Below are 27325 nucleotides of genomic sequence, written 5' to 3'. Positions count from 1 at the left end.
AGTTCAACAACAGGCCGAATAGGTTCCAGATGACAGTTGAATGCGCCTTTGGCAGATTAAAGGCACGCTAGCGATGCCTTTATGACAGGTTAGACCTTAATGAGGATAATATTCCCATGGTCATAGCCATGTTCTGTACGTTGCATAAACTCTGTGAAGCCAAGGGTGAAAGGTTTGCTCAGGGGTGGAGTGCTGAGGCAGACCGCTTGATTTTGAGCAGCCAGATACCAGGGCTGTCAGAGGAGCCCAGAGAGGAGCTATTTGAATCAGAAAGGCTTTGAGGCCGCACTTTGACAATGACCATCAGTAACATGTATCTGTGTCTGAGTTGCTTCAACGTTACCTGACATGTAGTTTTCCTAGGAGGCAATGGTGACATTTGGGGCCTTATATTCCAGTGATAAAGTGATTAAAATGCCTGTGCATGTGTTGGCAGTAGCTGCAATCTCACCTCATAGAAAAAAAATAAAGATGATTTACCATTATAAAACTTTGCTTTTATTGCACAAGAAACAGCACACACAAGCACACAGATGCCTGCTGGGAAAGAAGGAACCAGTGAAGGGCAGAACTTTCACAGCTGTGTGTAGGTCCAGCTATCATTGTGAAAGTTGTCCGAGGACATGGAGTGAAAGGGAAACTGAGAAGTCTCGGAAGTGGACAGGAATGTGCGAACAGAGTTGTGGGGGCAGGCATGGAAAAGAGTTCTGAATGTGCTGCAGGGGAAGGTTGGCGTGGATCTGCTTAGTATGCAGCACTATTAAGGACTTCGGCATCTGCGTTTGCTCCTCCATTACTTTAATCATCCGCTCAGTTGCGTCCTTAACAAATGCATGATTCTCTTTTCTGTCCTGCCATTCGGCTTTCCAGCACTCCTTGCATTCCCTTTTTTCTGCATTGGAGCACTGTAGTACCTCCCGGAACACGTCGTCTTTGCTGCATCTTGGACGCTTTCTTATCTGGCGGAGACGGTCAGTCGGGGTGCATTTCTGAAGGCTACATCTGGTGAAGCACAGAGGACAATGCACAGAAGCGGGATTCTTAAATTCATGCACAGCATTGAAACATTTCAGTTAAATACAATTTTTGCAACATTTCAATCATTTTATCACCGGCCCTAGCCAGGCACACATCTCTGTGAACAGCCAAAGCATCATGAGTATTTGCAGGAGGGGGCCCCCGCTCCACTCCACTCGGGGAAAGGAGCACACACACTTTGCAAGGGTCGTGGTGCAACATTCTATGGAAAAAATTCTAAAATTCTGCCACACTTTTCCACAGGCAGGGGTCATTCTATCAGACGTCTCACTGCTAAAGGTAAGCAGGGAAATGAGGGTACATCTACTACATGCTTGTGGCTTCTGCCCTGCTCCCTGTGCTGCTCACCTATGTGCCACTTTGGTCCCTGCACAAGTGATTGCCGAACGGTGCGGGAAAGTTTCCTACAATGGGGGAAGGAACAAAGCTGCTCTGCCATGGAACCTTCAGCAGAGGATGGCCGAGTACCTCCGGGAACCTTTCCTGGAGACCTCTCTGGAGGATTCCCGTGAGATCTCGGCATGTATCAACACCCTGTTGTGCTGTACCGATTAGCTAAACAGGGAAATGTCCATCTCACAGAAACACAGCCAGCCTCCCACATTTCTATACCCTGAACCCACCTCTGCACTACACAGGCCACAGCCACTTACAAGGTGTCTCATCTCCTGCTTTTTGCTCCCCGGAGAGCAACTACTGAGCCTGGCTAGACACCTCTAGAATGGAGAACAGTTCCTGGCTGCCTGCCCCACAAGGCGACTGCGCTGGGAGCTGCACATTCTAGTCTAACTCCACCTCTTCATCAATAACTTCATCCTCTGGGTTAGGTCCTCTTTCCGCTGTCTCCATTCCCTCCCAAGTATCCACGGGGTGCTTGGCAGTGGAGGTGGGGTCGCCACCAAAGATAGCATACAGCTCCTTGTAGAACCGGCAGGGCTTAGGTGCAGGACCGGAGTGACGGTTTGCCTCCCTCACCTTATAGTACGCCTGCCTCAGCTCCTTTATCTTTGCTCTGCACTGCAGCATGTCCTGATCACAGCCCTTTTCGCACAAGCCTCGAGAAATGTGCCCATCGGTATCAAAATTCCTACGGCTCAAGCACAGCTGGGATTGCACAGCCTACTCTCTCCATATACTGAGCAGATCCAGCAGCTCTGCAGTGGTCCAAATGGGAGAGCATTTGGTGCTATAACCCGCCATGGTCACCTGGGAAGTTGCGAGGAGACCTTTCCACGCCGAGCCAGCAGGAAATGGCATTTCAAAAATTCCTTGGGCTTCTAAGATGGAGGGGCGGATGGTCGCTTACCTGGCTGCAGGGAGGTGGAGTTCAAACTGCTGGCCAGAGCGGTCAGGATGGCCATTGTGGGGCACCTCCCGGAGGCCAGTTAAAGCAATGAAATCAAGTGTGGTGTCTACACTGGCACTTTGTTGAGAAAAATGATGAGGAAAAAGACATAAGTCTCTTGTTGGGGTGGATGTATTTAGTCGCCAAAACCGGGAGTTTTTCCTGACAAAAGTTGTATTGCAGTATGTACGGATTCACTGTTTGGTCAACAAAAGGCAGTTTTTGGTAACAAAACATGGTAGTGTAGACAGGGCCTAAGTCTGAAAGGCAGAACGCTCCTGACTATCAATTGCAGCACCACTCACATCACTGAAATTTCAGGCTGGCTCCTGCACAGGGGGTTGGCTCTTCTATGAGGTTCACATGGTTACTAGCTTAATTTTGTGTAGTTCTTATTGTTCCCTTAGACACTTGGCCTTCGAACAGCCGATATTCAAGGGGGTTGTGATTAGGAACAGGGACAAGAAACTAACCATTAATTTTAGGAGTAGATTTTAGATTAGAAATATTCATTAGGAAATACACTGTTAGCCTTTTCTAGCTGATTTAAACTCCTCGTCATAGTTGTTGGTCTCAGTTCGCTAGTTGTCTAGGTCTGAACTCATCCGTCAGCTGAATTCTCTTCACCTTTCTGAAGAATTGAAAGACCCTTCCAAGTCAGAGCTGGGATTCTTGGTTTAGCAGTTCTGGGAAACGTGGGTAGCAGCTGCCAGGAAGGTGTGTGCTCTGTGAGTTATGGTGAGTTCAGTTCGTGGCTCTGTTAGGGCACTAATATTTTGTTAAATCTCTCACTGAAGGGGAACCTCCCTTACTGAAAGGATGAGAACACAGTTGTGGGTACAATATTCATGGGCAAAGAGGTGGTAGCAAGTGTCGTCGTATACCAAGGAGAAATACAGTCCGTAGTGCTGCGGCATTGTGTAATTAGATTTGTATAAACTAAGTTTCAATTAATTGCATTTCACTTTCCATCATTCAGTTCTTTCTAAAGGAAAACCAGCTTGAATGAAATGATGCAGATTCATACACAGTATGTGGGGGGGTGGGAGGGGAGTGAAAGGGGGAAATTAAGTGGAGTGGTGGGAACTCAAACCCAGGGAAGGGCACTGAGAAATTCACTGGAGACCCAATGCAGTGGGCTGGGGGAGGATTTGGTATTGTCAGGAATTGTGAATTGTAATGGTATGGTAAGAACCCTTTGGGATTGCTTAAAAAAGTCCCCAGCTGTGCTCCAATAATACATGACTTAGCCAGCAAACATGCAGCGTTACCAAGTATTATTTAATTCTCAGAATATCTACAAAATGGAGCACTTCTCTCCAGTTCGTACTTGAGGTCAGGGTTGCACCAAGAGTATAGGGGCTGAAAGGCAACCTAGCATAGCAATCTGCAGAACCAGCAATGCGAAAGCAGGGGAGCCAGCACTTGCTGGGCCAGCAGACTGGCATGAGAATGGGCGATTTGTTGGCCCATGTGCGAAATATATGTTTCAGGGAATGGAAAGCTCCTAGGGATGTGAAAGATTCCACTTTTAATGTTTGTGCTTGGGTCTGAGACAGCCTGGCCTGTGCGACCTCTGATCTGCCCTCCCTGGGCCTGGCTCTGTCCCCAGTATGAATCCTCTTTCAATTTCACCATTTCTAAAACCACCACCCTCAAGAGTATTTTCAAACAAGATGGCCTCTTAACCAGCAAGCCACCCATCAGGCCCTTCATAAATAGATGGGAAATACATGAAAGCAGTGACCTAGAATGGTCAGAAATCTGGGCTCTCTGCCTGTGGCCCTCCCTCCCCCCAAAAAATTAGATGATGGAGGGAGAGGAGAAGCCCTGATCCCAGACCACTCAGAAGCAAACCCTCAGCCTTCTCCAAAAACCCGCTCAAACCAGATGTCTTTTGCAGCACGCCCTGAAAGTCACTAAATTTGGGCTCTTTTGGACAAAGGTGTTTGAGTCTAAGGGTGATGCCTGGATTTTGCATTACGCTCTATTTTCCCTGCTCCTTGATTGGATGATTCTGGTGCTGGTTCTCTTCATAGAATATCAGGGTTGGAAGGGACCTCAGGAGGTCATCTAGTCCAACCCCCTGCTCAAAGCAGGACCGATCCCCGAGTAAATCATCCCAGCCAGGGCTTTGTCAAGCCTGACCTTAAAAACTTCTAGGGAAGGAGATTCCACCACCTCCCTAGGTAACGCATTCCAGTGTTTCACCACCCTCATAGTGAAAAAGTTTTTCCTAATATCCAACCTAAATCTCCCCCACTGCAACTTGAGACCATTACTCCTTGTTCTGTCATCTGCTACCACTGAGAACAGTCTAGATCCATCCTCTTTGGAACCCCCTTTCAGGTAGTTGAAAGCAGCTATCAAATCCCCCCTCATTCTTCTCTTCCGTAGACTAAACATCCCCAGTTCCCTCAGCCTCTCCTCATAACTCATGTGTTCCAGTCCCCTAATCATTTTTGTTGCCCTCCACTGGACTCTTTCCAATTTTTCCACATCCTTCTTGTAGTGTGGGGCCCAAAACTGGACACAGTACTCCAGATGAGGCCTCACCAATGTCGAATAGAGGGGAACGATCACGTCCCTCGATCTGCTGGCAATGCCCCTGCTTATACATCCCAAAATGCCATTGGCCTTCTTGGCAACAAGGGCACACTGTTGACTCATATCCAACTTCTTGTCCACTGTAACCCCTAGGTCCTTTTCTGCAGAACTGCTGCTTAGCCATTTGGTCCCTAGTCTGTAGCAGTGCATGGGATTCTTCCATCCTAAGTGCATGACTCTGCGCTTGTTCTTGTTGAACTTCATCAGATTTCTTTTGGCCCAATCCTCCAATTTGTCTAGGTCCCTCTGTATCCTACCCCTACCCTCCAGCGTATCTACCACTCCTCCCAGTTTAATGTCATCTGCAAACTTGCTGAGGGTGCAATCCACACCATCCTCCAGATCATTTATGAAGATAATGAACAAAACTGGCCCGAGGACCGACCCCTGGGGCACTCCACTTGATACCAGCTGCCAACTAGACATGGAGCCATTGATCACTACCCGTTGAGCCTGACAATCTAGCCAGCTTTCTATCCACCTTATAGTCCATTCATCCAGCCCATACTTCTTTAACTTGCTGGCAACAATACTGTGGGAGACTGTGTCAAAAGCTTTGCTAAAGTCGAGGAACAACGTGTCCACCGCTTTCCCTTCATCCACAGAGCCAGTTATCTCGTCATAGAAGGCAATTAGATTAGTCAGGCATGACTTGCCCTTGGTGAATCCATGCTGACTGTTCCTGATCACTTTCCTGTCCTCTAAGTGCTTCAGAATTGATTCCTTAAGGACCTGCTCCATGATTTTTCCAGGGACTGAGGTGAGGCTGACTGGCCTGTAGTTCCCAGGATCCTCCTTCTTCTCTTTTTTAAAGATGGGCATTACATTAGCCTTTTCCCAGTCATCTGGGACCTCCCCCGATCGCCATGAGTTTTCAAAGATAATGGCCAATGGCTCTGAAATCATATCCGCCAATTCCTTTAGCACTCTCGGATGTAGCGCATCCGGCCCCATGGACTTGTGCTTGTCCAGCTTTTCTAAATAGTCCTGAACCACTTCTTTCTCCACAGAGGGCTGGTCACTCCTCCCCATGCTGTGCTGCCCAGTGCAGTAGTGTGGGAGCTGACCTTGTTCGTGAAGACAGAGGCAAAAAAAGTATTGAGTACATTAGCTTTTTCCACATCCTCTGTCACTAGGTTGCCTCCCTCATTCAGTAAGGGGCCCACACTTTCCTTGACTTTCTTCTTGTTGCTAACATACCTGAAGAAACCCTTCTTGTTACTCTTAACATCTCTTGCTAGCTGCAACTCCAGGTGTGATTTGGCCTTCCTGATTTCACTCCTGCAAGCCCGAGCAATATCTTTATACTCATCCCTGGTCATTTGTCCAATCTTCCACTTCTTGTAAGCCTCTTTTGTGTATTTAAGATCAGCAAGGATTTCACTGTTAAGCCAAGCTGGTCGCCTTCCCTCGCAGTGACCCCCGAAGGAGCAGCATGCCCTACCCCAGGAGGCCAGCCCCCGTCTGCCTGTGTGGTGCTGCCTTTACCTGCACAGTGAATGAAGCTTATTGGTCTCCATGAATCACAAGCACCCACTTGGTTTTGAGCAAACGTTCTTGAACTGCTGCTGAACAAGCTACACTATCCTGGTCATGGTGCTGGTGAGCTGGGCAGCTGCTCCTTTCCCTCACCCACCGCTGCCTGACACACTCCCCACTCCCACATCACTAACTTTTGGCCATGAAGCTTCCCAGTCTTCTGCTGATACAGTGACTGAGGCTGGTTTTTACAACTCCAGGCAAAACTAAACCCCCAGCTCCAAAATAACTGAGATGGAGACGACTGATTAGAGAGTGTCTCCTTCTAGGGCAGTATTATCTTGAGCCGCAAATGAGCGGCTGACAACCAGAGTTCTCTGTGCAGCCTGGTGTCAAGAAAAGACAAACTGAATTACCCTGCTCTGCAGTCTAGACACTTGGTGCTGAGCTTTGCCTGGACTCGCACCTAGACTGTCCTTAGCAGCTGATGCCATGGAAGAGGAAAGATGATTAGTGCTTTAAAGCAGAGGTTCTCAAACTTTGATTTAAAATTTTTTGCAGACTCCCAAGCCAACTTCTAATTTTCCCTGGGGATGCTCAATCCCCACTCAGCCCCAGGCCCGCCCTACCCTGACTCCACCCCTTCTCCTAAAGCCCTACCCCCACCCCATGTCTTCCCGCCCCCGCTCCATCACTGCCTCTCCTCTTCCCCGCCTCTTTCAGTCCCCTCCCCAAAGTGCACTCTGTCCCCACTGGGAGGGAGGGGGAAGAGTTGATCAGCGAGGCTGGCAGCCCTGCACATGACTCGCGGACCCCCTTGGGTTCGTGGACCCCAGTTTGAGAACCGCTGCTTTAAAGCATAGTCATTCCTTTGTATAATTAAACAAAGGAGGGCTAGAAATGTATTGTGAACACACCTTGTAGCATCCCTCTGATGAGGATAGAGTCCTTTACTCATGCAAGGCTGTGGAATTTAATCCATTTATCAACTGGGAATTGGAGTTGTGTCTCCTTGCTGTGTTTGTACATTGTTCTAGTGTGTCATCAATTCCTGGGAGTGGGCTGCTCTGTTTTAATCAGCAATCATTACCACAGACTAGCTCAGCTGTTCCACAACGCTGGGTGGTTCTGTGTTTGCTTTTAATGTTGATGTTTCCTGAACTGTTTCTGTGCTGTTGTAACCCAGGAAAATAGACGTGGGTTCAGTTCCCTGCTCTGTCACAGACTTCCGGAGTGACCTTGGCCGAGTCACTAAGTCTCTCTGTGCCTCAGTTCCCCACCAGTAACACAGGGTCATGGCTCACAGGCATGCTATCAGGATAAAGGCATTGAACCCAGAGGTGATGGGGCCATGTAAGTACCTGTATCGAGAGACAGGTTTCAGAGGGGTAGCCGTGTTAGTCTGTATCAGCAAAAAGAAAGAGGAGTGCTTGTGGCACCTTAGAGACTAGCACATTTAGTCTGAGTGCACAGAAACATCCCAGGGCCTTTTCATCACAGTTGACACAAGTGTCCTCAGCCAGAATTTCCCCTCCCCTTGCCATTGTGCTATATGTTGTGAACCTGCTTGGCTGCCACCCTCCACCCCAGAGGGAGCTGCAATTCAGTGCTGCTGTACGGATACAGGGGTAAGTCCTTCCCCTTCCCTTTTTCCATGGTAGTGGAGGTGCTGTGCCCGAATGAAAAGCCTGCAAAGTTGGGTCCCAAAGAGCTCTCCATGTGCTTCCACACAGGGAGAGGAGCAGGGCTGGGGCCAGTGCATTCGGAGCAGCTGGAGATATTGGAGCTTCAGAAGGCTGCAGCAGCAGTGGAATGACTCACCCGGGGAGTGGGGGAGAGGCACTGAACCTGGCATGACCTGTGTGGGATTTGTCCCATAACAGATGAAGATGCTATAGAAATACAAAACATGCTTATCTCCCATCTAGTACACAGATGTTACATGCGGGCAGGTTTGGCTAGGCAGGTCGCTTGCCAATGAACAGATGCAAACTCTCCAAACATGCATCATTTTTCTGCTCTGTTGGTGCTTTCACTAAGTGACACTGGGTGCCAGACTGCAGTTCGCACTTCCTGTGATAGAACATGCCTTTGGGATGCTAAGGAAGGCTCCCTTCTTGCTGCTGCAGGAAGCATAATGCTATCACAGGCTGGGAAGTCTAGGTTCAGTGGCACGGCTACTCCTCAGTGATGTTCAATTTACTGCAATGCACAACCTGCCGTTCTGAAAGGATGAAATACAGATTCTGAGAAGGAGAATCATTGGAACTAGGGAATGCTATAGAAATAAAAGGCCAAGCCCTACTACAGAGAAATAAATTAGGTTTGACAGGGTTATTGATTCCAGTGTATTTTCACAAGATAGAATCACCTTAAAACAGAGCTGCTCCTCCTTTCTGCATACAGATAATGTCTGGAGGGAGAGTCATGCCTGCTGCTTCTTTTCTCATCTTCAGATGAGACACAACCCGCAAAGTCTAGCACCAGCACTTCAGCCTGGCTTTCAGGGGGCAGTTTTGGAGATGGTGACACTTTTTGTGTATTGTCTGTTAAATTCACATTTGTACCTAGAGCACATTCAGGTCTTTGAGATTGGTTCTGAAATGCTGGTAATTTCTGAGTAAATGATCAGTGGGTTTAACAGAACTGATGGAAAATGTGTGTAATAAAGTGCTGCTGACAGCTGCTGGGAGTCCTCTCCTCTTGGCAGAACTGACAGCTAATCCTCTCTGAATGAGCATGTAGATCCTGAAAGCACTCATCCCTTCTTACTACCACCCGGACCTGTAGAGCAAACTGAGGAAGCATCCATTGTTAGCTAATCCCCATGGCTTAGTCCCTGGCCAGCACCAGCGATCTGAGTATCTGCTAAGCATCTTCATTATTTGACTTTTCCGTTTGGTGATGGACACACCGAGAATGCCACACTTTCTCCAGACAGGTGTGGAGAGCTGCTCTTCTGTGCCCCGGGAAGCAGCTTTGGGGTGGATGTGAGCATTAAATACCAGTCACCTTTGATAGCCTTCCATGTCTCTTTACCTAAAGCTCTGAGTTGACCATGTTAAGGGTTGTAGTGACCACAGCCTGCAAGTGTGGCTCAGCAGGGACAAAGTGGCACTGAATTCCTCTGCAGCCACTGTCCCAGTTCCCTCTTGCTGCTCTCTGGCAGGGCTTAACTGGAAGTACTAAAGAGGGGACATTTTGGGGCACTTTCTAGTGGCTCTTTTTCACTTGTCTTGATGGCAACTAAACTCTGCTTTCCCATTACCAGATATCCTTGCCAGGCAGCTAGAGCTCATTGGGCAGTTGCTTGATCTTATCACATGCTGGTGGCTACCCCACCCATTGCCTCAGTTTAATGACCCCAAATTGAGTTAAAACAATAATCCCTCAATGTTTGCTCCTGGGAGCTGCTGTAAGAATACAAACTAGCAAACTCTACAATCAGCTAGCACTCCCAGCTACCTTTGAGACACCACTGACTTCCTGAGGAAACTACAATCCATCGGTGATCTTCCTGATAACACCATCCTGGCCACTATGGATGTAGAAGCCCTCTGCACCAACATTCCACACAAAGATGGACTACAAGCCATCAGGAACACTATCCCCAATAATGTCACGGCTAACCTGGTGGCTGAACTTTGTGACTTTGTCCTTACCCATAACTATTTTACATTTGGGGACAATGTATACCTTCAAATCAGCGGCACTGCTATGGGTACCCACGTGGCCCCACAGTATGCCAACATTTTTATGGCTGACTTAGAACAACGCTTCCTCAGCTCTCGTCCCCTAACGCCCCTACTCTACTTGCGCTATATTGATGACATCTTCATCATCTGGACCCATGGAAAAGAAGCCCTTGAGGAATTCCACCATGATTTCAACAATTTCCATTCCACCATCAACCTCAGCCTGGTCCAGTCCACACAAGAGATCCACTTCCTGGACACTACAGTGCTAATAAACGATGGTCACATAAACACCACCCTATACCGGAAACCTACTGACCGCTATTCCTACCTACATGCCTCCAGCTTTCACCCTGACCACACCACACGATCCATTGTCTACAGCCAAGCTCTGCGGTACAACCGCATTTGCTCCAACCCCTCAGACAGAGACAAACACCTACAAGATCTCTATCAAGCATTCTTACAACTACAATACCCACCTGCTGAAGTGAAGAAACAGATTGATAGAGCCAGAAGAGTTCCCAGAAGTCACCTACTACAGGACAGGCCTAACAAAGAAAATAACAGAACGCCACTAGCCGTCACCTTCAGTCCCCAACTAAAACCCCTCCAACGCATTATTAAGGATCTACAACCTATCCTGAAGGATGACCCAACACTCTCACAAATCCTGGGAGACAGGCCAGTCCTTGCCTACAGACAGCCCCCCATCCTGAAGCAAATACTCACCAGCAACCACATACCACACAACAGAACCACTGACCCAGGAACCTATCCTTGCAACAAAGCCCGTTGCCAACTGTGCCCACATATCTATTCAGCGGACACCATCACAGGGCCTAATAACATCAGCCACACTATCAGAGGCTCGTTCACCTGCACATCCACCAATGTGATATATGCCATCATGTGCCAGCAATGCCCTTCTGCCATGTACATTGGTCAAACTGGACAGTCTCTACGTAAAAGAATAAATGGACACAAATCAGATGTCAAGAATTATAACATTCAAAAGCCAGTCGGAGAACACTTCAATCTCTCTGGTCACGCGATTACAGACATGAAAGTTACGATATTACAACAGAAAAACTTCAAAACCAGACTCCAGCGAGAGACTGTTGAATTGGAATTCATTTGCAAATTGGATACAATTAACTTAGGCTTGAATAGAGACTGGGAGTGGCTAAGTCATTATGCAAGGTAACCTATTTCCTCTTGTTTTTTCCTACCCCTTCCCACCGACGTTCTTGTTAAACCCTGGATTTGTGCTGGAAATGGCCCACCTTGGTTATCATACACATTGTAAGGAGAGTGATCACTTTAGATAAGCTATTACCAGCAGGAGAGTGGGGTGGGAGGGGGGGAGAAAACCTTTTGTAGTGATAAACACCCATTTTTTCATGGTTTGTGTGTATAAAAAGATCTTCTGTACTTTCCACAGTATGCATCCTATGAAGTGAGCTGTAGCTCACGAAAGCTTATGCTCAAATAAATTGGTTAGTCTCTAATGTGCCACAAGTACTCCTTTTCTTTTTACAATCAACTAGAGTCCCAGGCAATGTTCTGTCCTTGATAAGATTCCAAGACCTAGTTCATTAGCAGGAGGGGCACATTTTCACAGCAGCACACAGTTTGCAGCCTTGCAACTCCTCATCAGACTGCCCAACAGACTAGCATTGGGGTAAAATTATTTTGCAAGATATTATTTCTCACTCTCTCTCTTCCTCCCCCTCCCCCCGTACCTCTCTGTTCCACATGGAACATAAAACCTTCACCACATCATTGCCTGTCTCCTGCTGCAGTCTTAGGAGCCTAAGGCTGCCTTTGTGATGGGGGAAACACAAGGGAAAAGAATTAGGTTACAAAAATGCTAATTAGGGTTACAAAAATGGAGTGGGGGGGGGTGTTCAGGTGAGGTGAAATAAGGCGTGAAGGCTCTTGAGCGTGGGAAGGAGTGTGCCATGAATGCTAGCCTCCTGCTCGAAATCAGATCCACAGACTGGAGGAAGGGGTGCACAAAGATGGCAGGATGTGTATCGAGTAGGGCAGAGACTTCCCCAGAGAATAAGTGCAAAACAAGAGCTGATGCTCTCTTGACAGATGAGAGCTAATGTGGAGACCGGCAGCGTTAACTTGCACAATGAGTCTGGCACATCTTCAGAGTCTCCCAGGCTGAGAAATGTCCCAAGAGTCATTCATGAGCAGTTGCTTACATTTGATCAGACATACACATTTTAGGGTGTTACTTCTGCACCCTGATTGGATGAACACTCGTGGGTGTTGTGGATAAATTCAGAATTTTTATTTTATTTACAATCCTTTCTCTCCAAGAGGTTTTACTTTTCTGGTTTGGCCTTTCTCCTCTGTCATGTTTTTAATGGCCATGTTTTCTCTGTCCCAGCCTCCCCCACCGTTTATCTGTCTCTCCTCCTCCATTTCAAACTGCTTTCCATTTATCTCTGGTCCCCTTCCCCCACCCCTCCTCTACTTGGTTTGCTTGGTATGGGGGTAGGTAGTTATTCACCTCACCGATATCTCTTCCTGGCCCCCATTCTATATTGTCTGGGGGCTTGTCTACAGAGGAAAGGTATGCCAGTATAAGCTAAGGTGTGAATTTAAACTGATGAAGCTACACTGGTATAACTCCCTGTGTAGACACTCAGGGTATGTCTTCACTAGCAATGTTAAAGCGCTGTTGTGGCTGTGTAGTTGTGGCACCAGCGCTGGGAGAGAGCTCTCCCAGCGCTGTAAAAAAACCCCACCTCCACGAGGAGAGTACAGCACTGCAACTTTCTCGCTCAGCTAAAGTGCCAGTGTAGACAAGCCCTTAGCCCTGGTCTACACTGGGGGGGAGTCGATGTAAGGTACGCAACTTCAGCTACAAGAATAGCGTAGCTGAAGTCGACGTACCTAGATCGACTTACCGCGGCATCTTCACGGCGGTGAGTCGACTGTCGCCGCTCCCCAGCCGACTCCGCTTGCGCCTCTCGCGGTGCTGGAGTTCCGGAGTCAACGGGAGAGCGCTCGGGGATCGATTTATCGCATCTAGACTAGACGCGATAAATCAACCCCTGATATATCGATGGCTACCTGCCAACCCGGCGGGTAGTGTAGACCTACCCTTAGACTGCTTTGGAAGGGGATTAAGCTTAACCAAAAAAAAGCCCTTCTTATTCTGAAATTAGTGTGTCCACAGGGAGTGTCGTACCAGTTTAACTATATTGATATATTACTGGTATAAATGGTAAAACTTTCCTGGGTAGACAAGCCCTACCTTACTTGCAGTCTTTAATGTATTATCTTCACAGCATCCCTGTGAGGTAGGGAAGTGCTGTCCCCATTTCACAGATGAGGAAGCAAGGCACAGAGTGACTGCCCAGGAAGTCTGTAGCAGAGGTCTCTGGCCCTGGCCCCATCCCAACCCCCTCCCTACATGCCAGCCCACAATGGCGGGTGAGGAAGTTCTGACGGGTAAGTGGACAGCACCATGATTTTGCAGGTGTAATTGAGAGTCCTGGTTTGTTGTTTCGCCAGGGTCTAGGAAAGGCTCATCTCAGATGCCTTCTTCACACCTGTGTTAGGTGAATTTCATTTTACTCTCTTCCCCTCAGCTGGCCCCTCCCTCCTTCTTGGCTTTGCAAGTGAGCTATAACCCCTTTCCCCACCACCCTGATTGGGAACCAACGCCACCCTGGTCAGGGCGGATATGAAGGGGAGATGACAAAATTGTTAAGGCTCCCACTATTTGGTTCTGTTTAGCATTAGAACTCAATGGGAAGTAAGAGAAGGAAGGTGATCCAGGCCCCTGTAGGCCAGTGGCAGCTGCACACTGGTGTGTGTGTGTGTGTGTGTACTTTACAGCCCAAGAAAACAGCTGCAGTCCACCAATTTAAAATATTATAAATCCAAAGGGAGGTGTTGAGCCTTGGTAACTCTGTAACTCAGGGTTCTGAGAGGTTTGCTTTCTTTGAGTCCTGCATTCCCACACAGCTCCCCCAATCATCCACTGCTTGAGCCATGCACGGGAATTCAATCACTGTGACCACTGGCTCCCTGCTAGAGTGGTGTCTGGGGATGGGGTGAGCCCCAGCTGCTGCCAAGTGCCCCCCCCCGGGGGGGGGAAGGCTAGGCTCCCACTCAGCGCTGCCCCTTGGGGGCTCGCTTCCAGGCATGCCTGATCTATTTCCAATTCTTCTGTCTGCGCTGCTGGAAGCCGTGTTTCTGCTGTCCAGACCATCATCTTTGGCAAGTGCTTATGCACTGGGGCTGGAAGGAGTCTTCTAACAATCACTACAGACACAGCAGTGTTTGTGGCTGATGTGCATGGTGTTCTCATGCTTATAGGTGTTGAACTGTAACTCAGGTAACTTCTTCCTAACAATATAGCTGTGACATGGCCACCTTCTGGCTTGGATGAAACAGCTCAGGCCCCTGTGTTTCCCTGTTATCAAGTCCCCCTGTAGCTGTGCTTCTTTATTATACGTCTGTTTAGCATCAGGCTCTTTACCTCACTCAGCTAGAAAAGCTGATCTGGCTGTTCTCAGGAAACACAGAACAATTAGAAATGATTTTCTTCTTTAGAACTTCCTTCTGTGCCTCAGCTTGGTGGCAGGAGTGTCTGCTTTCTCTGAAAGGGATAAATTGCATGATTACAGGTGGAAGCAACCTCCACTGTAAGATATGTCTTTGTCCGCTTTATAAAGCATTCATTTTCTTCATGTCTCCTGAAGCAAAACCCCAGTGGTACCAGGCCGGAGTCTCCCATCCCCCTGATGCAAAGCAAAGCCACTCCTGAATATGCATCTGGAGTCCACTTCAGGCAGACACCTCTGGGGTCAGCCTTGATGCACCCCTTGTGGTGTTGTGAGGCTCCTTCAAATGCAGATGGAATTCCCTTCCTCTGTTAGTTCTGTGCATGAGCCACTAGAGTTCCCAGGGGACATTATTGTGTGGAGGATTTTATTAAGTATCCAATGAATATATCTTCCCCAGTCCTACTACTAGCCCCCAGCAGCATGTCCCTGGTGTCCCTCAGCAGATTTAATCACCAAATTGTTCCCAAACACTAGTTTTATGTCAGGCTCCACAATCTTCCACTAATGACCCCCATGAGTACTGTGTGAGCACTGAGAATTCTCTTACTGCAGGATAGATGCTGCAGGGAACCAGCCCAGAAGAAGCCAAAACCACCCTGGGCTCTCCTCATGCAGCCATGAAAATGATGGCAAAAATTGCCTCTGAAACGGCACAAAGCACACGGATCAGACATCACTCCATTTAACACAATAAACCACAGGGCATATCCCACTGCGAGCACTGCAGTGAGAGTGAGGGGGCCCCCTTCTGCCCTGGGCGTGAGAGAGTCACCTGTGTTAGCAATAAAGACATCTGTGGAAGTTACAGGATCATAATCCATCCTTTCCTTTCCCAGTCCTCCATCCATTTCTCCCTCCTTTTTCCCCTCACCACCTCACAACTCTCCTCCTCCGCTCTTCCCCTCCATTATCTGAAGAGTTAAACCCTGGGCATTCAGTGGGGCAAGTCAGGCCCCTTCTGCCGTGCCCCAAGGGCCTTGGCCAAACCACAGACCTTAGACTAGCTCTTCTTGCTGTGCCTGGGGATGATGTTGGACTAAGTGATTACAAGCCCCGGGAATGAATTGCTGCAATAGCCCAAATCGCTCTCTAAGGTAATGAGCTGGGGACTTTCTAAATGCTGCTTCTCAGTGTGCAGTGTGAGAGGTCTCTGGAGTTGTGCAGCAGTGCTGAGATTCACCTAGCCCTGTCATGCACCTCTCCCCAGCTACTGCTCTTTGGACAGGCTGAGTCTGTTCCCAGCTGTGATCAGTACTACCTGGCCATGGCTCTTCTCGCTGACTAATGTGCAAACAAATGTTCCCAACAAGCCTTGCGAGGCCGGTTCTTATTGTTCCACCACACGATTGTCAGGTTTCCCGAGTGGCACCGGGAGATTCTAGCTCCATCGCAGTTTGCTGTCATGGCTGCTCGGGGACTGAGAGAGTTGCCTGCTCCTGGCCTTAATTGAGGCTGCAGTGCTAGTAGTGCAGGGGGTTGGACTGCACTGGGCTTAACGATGACAAGAACAGGCTGCCAGTTCTTCATGGTCAGTAATGGGAACTTCACATGTCACCGGAGCTGGTGGGAGCCCAGGTGTATTGTATGGAGTCACAGCCTGTGCAGGGCCTTACACTGTTGTGTTTAGAGCTATACACAGTTTCTAAGTGCATACGTTTTACCGTTGGGCTGGGAATTTAGACACAACATTGAGCCATTTTCACTTTAATGAAATTTCACAAAGCAAAAAAATTCTGATTTCTGCCTCTAGCTGTATAGCAGCCTCAGAACAGGCTCCGTCAGACCCACCCTCAAATAACTGCAGTGCCTTGTTAGAGTTTGCCAAATAGTTACTTCATTAAATTGCTTGAGAACTCTTTCCAAAGAGCCAAATCTCTTTCAAGATGGTGTGAAACTAACATGAATGGAATGAGGCCTCCTCCCAACTCTGCTTGTTGCTGCTGCTACATGTATGGAAACAAACTGGCCCTGCTTGGGTGGATAACCCTGCATACGGCACTCCGCCAGCGTGTCTGGGAGGCCACCATCATGTCCAGGGTAATGAGGTACTGCACCTTCTCACTTAGTTGTGGGGCTTCCATTCCCAACAAATCCAAGTCCATTCCCAGATACATTAATATTCTGCTGAGACCTTTCATCTTATGTTCAGCTAGCTGGATGACAAACTCTTGGTAATGGCCTAAAACTTTCCAGCATGGGGAGAAGTTAGAGATGGGGCCAGGAGCCAGTCCAGGAATGTTCTGTGGGGTGCCCCATAGAAAATATTTTTCTGAGCAAATACTGTAACTGCCTTTTTGTCAGGACTCCCTCTGCACGTGAGACAGGTGCCTTCATGTCTGAAGAGAAGTCCTCCTTTTCCACCCTATCATTGTTCAAAACATGTCTGTCCAGCAGTTCTGCCTGGGCATTGGTGCAGCCCACCAGACTCTTGATCCCAACAGATCCCTTTTTCAACAGCCTTCCCTGCTACACAATGTAAACCCTTCCTTTGGAAGGAGTACAGTCAGGCCCCAACCCCCCTGCCAAAGCCTGTCTTTTAGGCTCGTTCTGGTGCACACTAGCTGTAGAGGGTGGATTGGAGCAACATGTCCCACAACCAAGTGTAACTTCCAGCCCAGGCCAGCGTATTCAGTCTCCTCACCCCCACAGTATCAGAGGTGTGAGTAAGAGCAGGTTAGGGGAATTGCTGCTTGCTGCTACATTTTCCATTCTGGGGCAAGTTACAGCAGCAAAAGTACCGTAACTTTCCCTCCCTTACAGCATGAATCGAGAGCATTAAACCCTGGATGGCAGCATCGGTACCAAAGACCAAAGCCTGTCTCAGCTGTGCCCCTAGTGTTGGACTGCAGGAATTCCCATCCATCCTGTTCTCCTTGGCTAGCAGATCAGGCCCAAGGCTAAGACTCAGGAGATGTGGAAGGGGAATCCTCAGGACTCTAACGGGAGCACTTTAGAGACCCCGAGGAAAGGGGGAAGGTTTCATCATCTGACTTCCTATCCCAGGAGTGTGCATCAGCCTTGCCAGGGAAATCACAATGTTTTTAGCATCAGCTGCAACTCTGCTGGTCTCAGATATTTGCTGCCTATTGTGCTGCATGAGATTCATCTATAGCATCAAGTGAAAAAAAATGAAGTCATTGTAAATTCTGGCAGTTTTTATGGTATAATTAAGCTGCCTACAAGGATCCCTCAGGGAAAGCAAAAGCAGCTTTGCTATTTATGGAGCTGGCCGAGGTAGTGCTTTCTGGCCAACTTTCATATCTTATGACCTATAAATTGTGTTTAATAGCTAACCTGTTGCCTCAGATTCTTGTATCAGAAAAACTGGTTTCCTTTTTAATCTGTTAATTTGCATCAGCACAGCACATTTACAAATCCTTGATTTGGAAACATTAGTCCATTAATGTTGCTAAGCGTGGAAGTAATTTATCGTCTGCACTATCTGCCCTTTGCTCTGGCCCATAGATCTTCCTGACACTGCATTATTCTTCCTCCTGTGATATAATTTTAATAAAAATAATCATTAGGAAGTCTCCTCTGGTCTTGGTTGTTGAAAGCCCTGAAAGACGAGTTGCTGCTGTGAGACTGTAGCTGGTAGTAACAGTCTAGTGCAGCTCCCAACGCAGGGACTTGAACCAGCTTTCCTGCTAGAGAGGAACCCTCATCTGCTGCCTGTTCACAGCTGGGTGCATGTGATGGGGTGCCCAGGAAGGGGTTAATGGCCTGACAGGACTGAAATGGAACCCTCTTGCCTGCTAGATGTGTCCAGGCTGGATGTAGGGCCCAGCTGTAGAGAACAATCGGGAAGATCTCAGTATATCAAGGACAAGTGGCAGGCAGGCTGGGAGGGAACTGCCTTTGCAAAGGCCTGTATCTGCTGGGGGAGGCGTGGCTTCCATGCGGAGAGGATGGCGGTTCTAACAGCCTCTTCTGGTGCGGTGAGTGGGAGAGGTTTCCAGCGTGGCTGGGGACAGACCCAAGCACACACTCAGCGCCATGATACTACTTGGACATGTAAAAAGCAGGGTTTTCCTCCTAACCTTGCTTGGGGTGAGTCCATCTTGTGGGCTAATGTTGTCGTCCTTCGGGCCTTCACTGACGCAGCAGCTGCTCAGTGCAGGTCAAGGGGCAGGTTTAATCTACAACCACCTGAATAGTTTGGGTTGGTAATGCTGAGCATGCTGGCTTAACTGTGCAGGTATCCCTGTCTGATCCCTTATCCCTGTCTGATCGCTCCCTGCGCATGGGTCAGAATTCCCACAGCAGATGTTTTAAGGACTATCTAACAAAGCAGATGCCATGAATCTAGCGCAGGAATCTCTGCAGGCTCAGTATGCAGAGGGATTGGGAAGCTCTGCAGTGTGAACATGGTCAGTCTGAGCTGCATCCTGCTGCAATTTCCCACAGACCATCCTGTTAGGCTCCTTATTCAGAGCCTGAGACCTCTGCTGCTGTTGGAAAGAAGCTCATTGTGCAGGAAGTGGCACAGAAGCAAGCAATTCATTAGTCATTATTCTGCAGAGAAATGCCATTATATATCTGTCTGCCCAAGAGCCCTGTGGACAGGACTTAGCTGTGATAACTGGAATGACTGTAGGTGTAGTAGTGAGAGATGGGCTGAGATGCAGCTGCCTTCAGGGCAGGAACCCAGCTCTCTGAGGCAGCTCACACAGCCTGATCTCACCTTGTGGCTCCTGATATTGCCAAGTTCCTGCAGTTTCCACATTCTGTATTACCCCAAAGTCCCCAGGCTTTGCAGTGCCATGGGTTTCCCCACTAGGTCTGTCAGGGGATGGGAAGGTATTGTGCATCGGTGAGAGAATCCCAGTCCAGTTCTCTCTGCCAGCCCTCCGGGTGCCCTCCCTGCAGCCCCTCATTGCCACAAGCTGCCCTCAGAGAAATGCCCTAGCTGCTGGAGAGCCACAAACAGCACGTTCCCCTGTTCGGCAGCTGGGGATTTTTCTCCTGAGTATCGTGTTGCAGGTGCAGATAGCCAGGTTTTCACTGGAGCCTCCAGGAAGCAGAGCTGGAGTCTCCCTGGAAGAGTTTGTTAGAGGCTAACAGGTGACTGTTGTGTGTCCCTTTGACTTGACTCTGTTTCCACAGGCTCTCACTCTCACCCTCTCTCTCTTGTCTTACAGGCAGCTTCCTCAGCTCTGAGCAGCCTGGGCCATGTGTACACAGCCATTGGTGATTACCCCAATGCACTGGCTAGTCACAAGCAGTGTGTTCTCCTTGCAAAGCAATCCAAAGACGAGCTCTCGGAGGCCCGCGAGCTGGGTAACATGGGGGCAGTGTACATTGCTATGGGGGACTTTGAGAATGCGGTGCAGTGCCACGAGCAGCACCTGAAGATTGCCAAGGAGCTGGGGAACAAGCGGGAGGAGGCGCGAGCCTATAGCAACCTGGGCAGCGCCTACCACTACCGGAGGAACTTTGACAAGGCCATGTCCTACCACAATTATGTGCTGGAGCTGGCTCAGGAACTGGCCGAGAAAGCCATTGAGATGCGGGCCTATGCTGGCCTGGGCCATGCTGCCAGGTGTATGCAAGATCTGGAGAGGGCCAAGCAGTACCATGAAGAACAGCTGGGCATTGCTGAGAGCCTGCAGGACCGAGCTGCTGAGGGCAGAGCCTCTTCCAATCTAGGTAAGTGCCCCAGGCTGTGTGGGGAATAGTGTAACAATGCCTAACCACATGGTCTACTGCAGGGAACTTCGCTCTGTGTCACCTTCTCAAATCCCTTGCTTCCCCTAAGCCAGCTGCTCATCTCAGTCCCCTTCATTCATAGGTGCTGGAACTAGGGGAGCGGGGCACTGCAGCACCCCCTGGCTTGAAGAGGTTTCCATCATATACAGGGTTTACCGTTTGGTTCAATGGCTCTCAGCACCCCCATTGTACAAATTGTTCCAGCAGCCCTGCCTTCATCCCAGCAGCAAGTGGGCACTTTGCAGGTTCAAAGTGCCAAAGCAATATGCTCCTGGGGCAGCCCTTTAACATGTCCAAGTGGTGGAGTGAAAAGCATGAGGTGACTCCAGAGCAGGGAGTGAAATGGTAAGATGATGAGTTTGGGGGGCTGCAAAGGTGAGCCAAGAGAAGGTTTTAGGGAAAAAGCAGGTGCGGCAGCACAATAATGTCCAGTGGGGATGAGGGCATCATGATTTGCCATCTTGTCATAGGTTTGGGACCCATGCAGGACGTCGGGCCCAGCTAAGCACTCAGGTGTGAGGGTGGGGACGTTTCATGGACCAAAGGTTGGCTCTGCTCGTTAACCTTACAAAATGCAACTCCTCACGTCCTTCTCGCTAACCCAAAGGGTGCATTGTCCAAATCCCGGCAGAGCTGATTTTCAAAGCAAGCGCAGAACCCAATAAGTTTTAGATGATGTTTGTTCCTGTGGGGAGGAGACGTTAGTGTCCTACAGTTACCACTAGAAGTAGGATTTAGAGCAGGGGTGGGCAAACTTTTTGGCCTGAGGGCCACATATGGGTATGGAAACTGTATGGTGGGCATGAATGCTCACGAAATTGGGGGTTGGGGTGCGGGAGGGGGTGCGGGCTCTGGCTGCGGGTGCTGGCTCTGTGGTGGGTCCAGAAATGAGGAGTTGAGTGTGTGGGAAGGGGCTCCAGGCTGGGGCACAGGGTTGGGGTGCGGAAGGGGGGGTGAGGGCTCTGGAGATGAGAGTTTGGGGTGCAGCAGGGTGCTCCGGGCTGGGACCCAGGGATTCAGAGGGCAGGAGGGGGATCAGGGCTGGGGCAGGGTGTTGGGGCGCGGGAGAGGGTCAGGGACAGGTTCCAGGCGGCACTTACCTCAAGCAGCTTCCAGAAGCAGGGGCATGTCCCCTCTCCAGCTCCTATGCAGAGGCGTGGCCAGGCAGCTCTGCATGCTGCCCCGTCCACAGGTGCTGTCCCTGCAGATCCCATTGGCCATGGTTCCCGGCCAGTGGAAGCTGCGGGGGTGACACTTGGGGTGGGGGCAGCATGCGGAGCCCCTTGGCTGCCCCTACATGTAGGAGTCGGAGGGGGGACATGCCGCTGCTTCCAGGAGCCATGCAGAGCCACAGTACGCACGGAGTGGTGCAAGCCCCCGCTCCCCGACTGGAGCACCAGAGCAGGGCAAGCCCCGGACCCTATTCCCCGGCGGGTGCTCGAGGGCTGGATTAAAATGTCTGAAGGGCCGCTTGTGGCCCCTGAGCTGTAGTTTGCCCACCCCTGATTTAGAGGGAATGCCGCTCTACTGCTTCTCCCTTTCCCTGGTCCCAAGGTGGGAATTCAGAGAGCACAGATGGTTCTTGCTGCTTTTGCTGTGACTTTCGACATTGTGGACCTTCCTGTCGTAGGCGATGGTATCCTGGCTGTAATTCCCTTCAGCAGTCCAGGTGTGGCTGGGGGGGCGGGAATGACAGAGAAGGGCTGTTGGGATGATGAAATGCTGGCAGCCCCCAGAAGTGCAGTTCTAGCAGGCAGCCCTGCACTGTAAATTAGCTTCTGTTTCTGCCTGGCAGTTCGCACTTGGTTCATTTGTTGATGCTAATTGTACTCTGATGTTATCTGCGGCAGGTAATTGAAATGGGCTTGATGAATTACTTAATTTCCTTTAATAGCTGAGTCTTCAAGAGCTGAATAAAGAAGATAAGGTGAACTGGAGAAAACACAACAACCCCAGCTTTCTAATTAGTGCGCTGAGTTTCCTTTTTCTTTACTCAAATTATGGCAAATGTGTAAGGCTAAATGGGTTTATGATGCAAGAACCCCTTTGGGGCATTGACCTTTAAAGAGCCAGTACTGAGCATTGATAACATTTCTGTTAGTATGACAGGGGATCTGATGGCCAGGAGGGTTGGAAAGGATGATGCTTTGAGTCTGACCTTGTATAAGGGATGTTTGTATAAGGAATTTAGCAAAATACAAATGCAAATACATTTAGCAAAGAGCTAATTACGTTCCCCGTGTCTCTGGCAGGTGCTGGGAGATGTCTTTTCTGCGGGTGCGCATGAGAACTACTCTCTGGGTTCTGCTGGCAGATAACAGGGCAGGAGAGGCATGTTCTGGGCTCTGCTGGACCGCAGTGTGGAGCATGCGCCCAGGGCTCTACAGGGGTTTGGGGCATGCACCCTGGGCTCTGCCAGCTACAGGGGTGGAAGTGCTTCTGTGGCTCTGGAGGATGTGGGGCTGTGGGCTCTGCTGGCCATGAGCAGGGGGAACATATGCCTTGGGCTCTGTTGGCAGTTGGGGGCTGGGGGCATTCATCACTGACTTTCTCCAGGTCACTTGGAGGAGGCCTCTGGATTCCTGCCAGTTTTGTACGTTAAGCAGCTGAGCCCTCGGGCCTCTAGGCCAGAGTCCGTTATCAAGAGGAACATGGCACTGCCTTCAGAACTCATCAGAGCAGTTCCCTAAACCATCACCCAGCTAGGACTGTGCCTGGACTAAGTCCCCAGTGTCTTCCCCAGGTGAACAGAAGTGAATCCCGGATCTCTCCCACTCATGTAGTCATTGTTCAAACTCAGTTTTACAGGTGTAGAATTAAAGGCAAGTTGCTGTCCATAGCCGGTTTTGCCCAGTGTGGCCTGGACACTTTCCTTGCATGAGAGCAGAAAAATAGTGTTCAGGTCTAAGTTAAGTATCACTGTGTTAGTTTGATAGTGGGAGAAGGTCTCCATTAGGGTACCCTGGTAGCGTGAGCGCCTTCCTGGGGCGTGGGGGACATGGGAGTGAGAAGAAAGTGAGCAAGAGATGATCTGTGGGAGATGGGAAAGGAAGATTCCATTTCTAAGTCTCTCAGTCTAGCTGAACTTTGTGTTAGCTTCAGCCACGCTGTCCATCCCTTGTATGAACGAGCCAGTGGACGCTATCCCTCTGGTTTGACTTCAGGAATCCTAGGCCAAATAGAATCCCGCTGACCACGGAACACAGCTGTTGGGCCGCAGCACCCTGGTGCTTCTCCAGGACATTGCTGGGGAGCTGCTCAGGGGGTTTAGTCCAGCATGTATCAGTAACAAGCTACTTACAACTAGTGGTGAGAACTGGCTGGAGAAAGCGGGAATCCGGAATCCTTTACTGAAGGGTCTTTGAAGGGTGCCAATGAGAGGGCACAGCCACATGGGGGTTCTTACCAAGAGGGACTGCACTGAAATGGCCTCTGTACGGTACAGAGGACAGATTGTGTGTATCTTCAAAGGAGGCTAAACCTTCAGCATGAGGATTTGCTGCTGTTTTCCTCCTCTGCAAAGCACTTACTCCTTTGTGGGGCGCTTCCCCATATATCTCTGCATGTTCAATTTCTGTTGCTGAAAATGTAGTGTGGGGAAGCAGAAGCTAGAATTGGTTTCCTCAGCATTGTGATTCCCTGCATGAGTGTTAAGAGGTGTGTGTTTTCTGGGTCATTCTCTCCCCTCTCATCCTGTGTGACACACGCAGTGGGGCAGAGTGAGTCCCCTGTAGGCTTGGGGGGGCAGAGACGTTAGGTCTGAAACTGAACATTTCTTCTTACTTGCCTGTGCCTTTGATACATTCTGATGTTCTGTTTGTCAGAGCCATGAAAGAACCCTCTTGGCACAGAAATATTGCAAAGAGACGGGATTAGCAATTCTCTGCAAGCAAAACTTTTAACTGTGGCTGCTTAGCCTCAACCCTGAAGGACCCCATGCACCATTGGCTTGTGTACACATGCTTGCTCTCTCTTCTGCAGACCTGACACAAACTCACTTAGGTTCTTAATGCTCTCACCATTTTGCCAGCTCAAAACCCCATAAGGCAAGTTTGGATTAGAAAGTTCTTCTCAGTACCATTATTATTCTTATAGCAGCTTTATATTTAGCGATACTTTCATCACATGATTCCAGAAATTTTTCTGTTGAACAGTGAGGGGTTTCAATGCAGCAGAAATATTTTTCTTGAATTGGGTTTAAGCCTAAATGTAACTTTGTCAGTAGTGCTGACTCAGCCCCTCCTTGACTTTGAAACAGCCTTCCTAGCTTCTAAATGTAGGATCTCACGTATCAGTTGATACTTTAGCTGTACCTTTCTGCCCTCTTCTCTGTCAGAGTTGTTACTTTGAGAAATCAAAATGTGTAGTTCTTGTTGAGAAAGTCCATTAATGTTATTTAAAATGCATCCAGTACCAATTAAATGTCGTCTTAATTGTCTTTCATCTAAGCCACATGTAAAACAAAACCTCATCAAAATAACCACACTGCCAGCCAAAAATGTATCTGAATGTGTGTTTCTGAGCCAGAATGTCAGCGCTGGCCTCTTTGCTGAAACAACAGAAATTTTTGTTTGTGTTTCAGTGATTGAGATGGAAGGCTCTCCTTACTGTATTATCTAATGCCGAGTGAGACAGAGACAGCATCTAACATAGCCCAGCTGCTGGTGTGCTCTGCAGGAGATAGACTGTGCTCTGTGAGTCAGTAAGCAGAAGGTAATGGACTGAGGGCAAGTCGCAAGTTATCAAGCCCTTCATAACAAGGAGATGTGGAGTTTAACCAGGACTCTGAATGTCAACCTTTGCAAAGCAGATGGTGTTTTCAGATTCCAAGGCCCCATCTTGAGAGTTGGCTTGTCAGCCTCTGCAACTCTTAACTCTGCTTACTGCCATGTAGAAAAGGCACTTTGTATTATGAGCAAAGGACTGTTATAGTCTCTATAATTGCATATGGATGCTAAGCTTCTATTTCCCTCTGCATCTGCTTCCCACTAAATCTTGTATATGCTGCATGTATTGAAATGCAAAAGCAGAGAGAGGAATTTATACTTCACTCTCAGAGCTAGGGCTGAAGGGCTCTGCTTTATTTTCACAGAGTGGAAGATTATAAGGGATTTAGCTCATTTTGAGAGAGAATCGTTTCAAATCTCAAAGTACATCGAATGTACTCAGCAATAGAGCATGGTGTGTAGCATGTGTGTTGTGTATTACGTATGGGAGATACATCGTATGCCACCTATACCACTGGCAGATGCAGCAGGCATGACTCCACTGAAGGCAATGAACTTTGCCCATGTGCATGTACTGCAGGTGTCTTAAGTGCTGTATCTCAGAGGGATGCAGGGTGCAGTCTCAGGCTGAGGAGTTGCAGGGTGTTTTCCCCAGGTAAGTACAAGTAACTCTGCACTGAAGAACTGATTGTACTAATCCAGTCTTTAATCATAAAGGCAAAGTTGCATGGTACCTACAGAGTTGTGGTAGTGAGGTTCTATTTGAAGAGACACTTTAATTATAGGCCCCAATGTTTTCAAGCATCTTGCAACTTTTTGGAGAAATAAAAAAAGACTCAGGTAAAATGTCTCAGGTTTATCCTCACCCATGGTGATATTTTTAAAGTAGTTAAAAATCAATGTAACCATTTTTGAGATTTACAAGCATGAAAACAGTTTTCCAGTTAAGGCTCTCCGATTAAGGAGATTTCCCAGACCCCTTTTTAGCACCTAAATATCTAAAGAACAGGTTCTTTTGTATGACACTGTCTGGCGTCTCAGTGAGAGTCAGTGGTTTAAGCTGTTATTTTTCTCACTCTTCTGACCTTCTTGATATTGCAGATCAACACTCAACAATAGAATAACTTCAGTTATAGTGAAAATGTGTAATATACAGCAATTAAAAATAGAATTAAATACATTTACACACATTAAATACATTTAGTTCTATAATAAGGGCCTGGAAATGCATCAAAATGATCAGAATCATAGAAATGTTGTGCTGGAAGGGATCTCAAGAGGTCATCTAGTCCATCCCTTCCATGCTGAGGTAGGACCAAGTAATCCTACACCATCCCTGACAGGTTTTTGTCCAACCTGTTCTTAAAAATCGACAGTGATGGGGAGTCCACAATCTACCTTGGAAGCGTGTTCCAGAGCTTAACTATCCTTTTAGTTAGAAAGTTTTCCCTAATACCTAACCTAAATCTCGCTTCCTGCCCATGATTTCTTGTCCTACCTTCAGTGGATATGGAGAACAATTGATCACAGTCCTCTTTATACCAGCCCTTAACATATTTGAAGACTGTTACCTGTCTCCTCCCCCCCCCCCCCCCCGACTTCTCTTCTCAAGACTTCTCTTCTCAAGACTAAATGTCCAGTTTTTTTAACCTTTCCTCACAGATCAGGTTTTCTAAACATTTTATTGCTTCTGTTGCTTTCCTCTGGACTCTCTCCAATTTGTCCACGTCTTTCCTAAAGTGTGGCACCCAGAACTTTAGTTGAGGCTTCAGCAGTGCTTGAGTCGAGCGGGACGATTACCTCCTGTGTCTCACATACAGCACGCCTGTGAGTGCACCCCAGAACGGTATTAGCCTTTTTCACAGCTGCATCACCTTGCTGACTCATATTCAGTTTGTGATCCCTATAATCGCAGATCCTTTTCAACAGTACTACCACCTAGCTACTTATTCCCCATTTTTGAAGTGGTGGATTTGATTTTTCTTCCTAAGTGAAGTACTTTTCATTTGTGTTTATTGAATTTCATCTTGTTGATTTCAGACCTATTCTCAAATTTGTCAAGGTTGTTTTGAATTCTAATCGTGCCCTCCAGAGAGTTTCCAACCCCTCCTACCTTGGTGTCCTCTG

At 48.5% G+C, this 27325-nt stretch overlaps 1 protein-coding gene across 2 annotated transcripts in view; it reads left to right on the top strand.

The window, feature by feature from the left end:
- TTC28 (tetratricopeptide repeat domain 28) overlaps positions 1-27325 on the top strand; it is a 482751-nt gene that overhangs the window by 364450 nt on the left and 90976 nt on the right. For both annotated transcript variants that reach the window (XM_074973004.1, XM_074973005.1), the window contains one exon: positions 19904-20411. In XM_074973004.1, the coding sequence (XP_074829105.1) occupies positions 19904-20411 (508 nt within the window). The remainder of the gene's footprint in view (positions 1-19903; positions 20412-27325) is intronic.

The sequence above is a fragment of the Natator depressus genome, chromosome 15 (genome assembly GCF_965152275.1).
Source record: "Natator depressus isolate rNatDep1 chromosome 15, rNatDep2.hap1, whole genome shotgun sequence".
Lineage (NCBI taxonomy): Eukaryota > Metazoa > Chordata > Testudines > Cheloniidae > Natator > Natator depressus.
The sequence above is the reverse complement of the archived record's forward strand: the minus strand, read 5'-3'. Positions and strand labels throughout refer to the sequence as shown.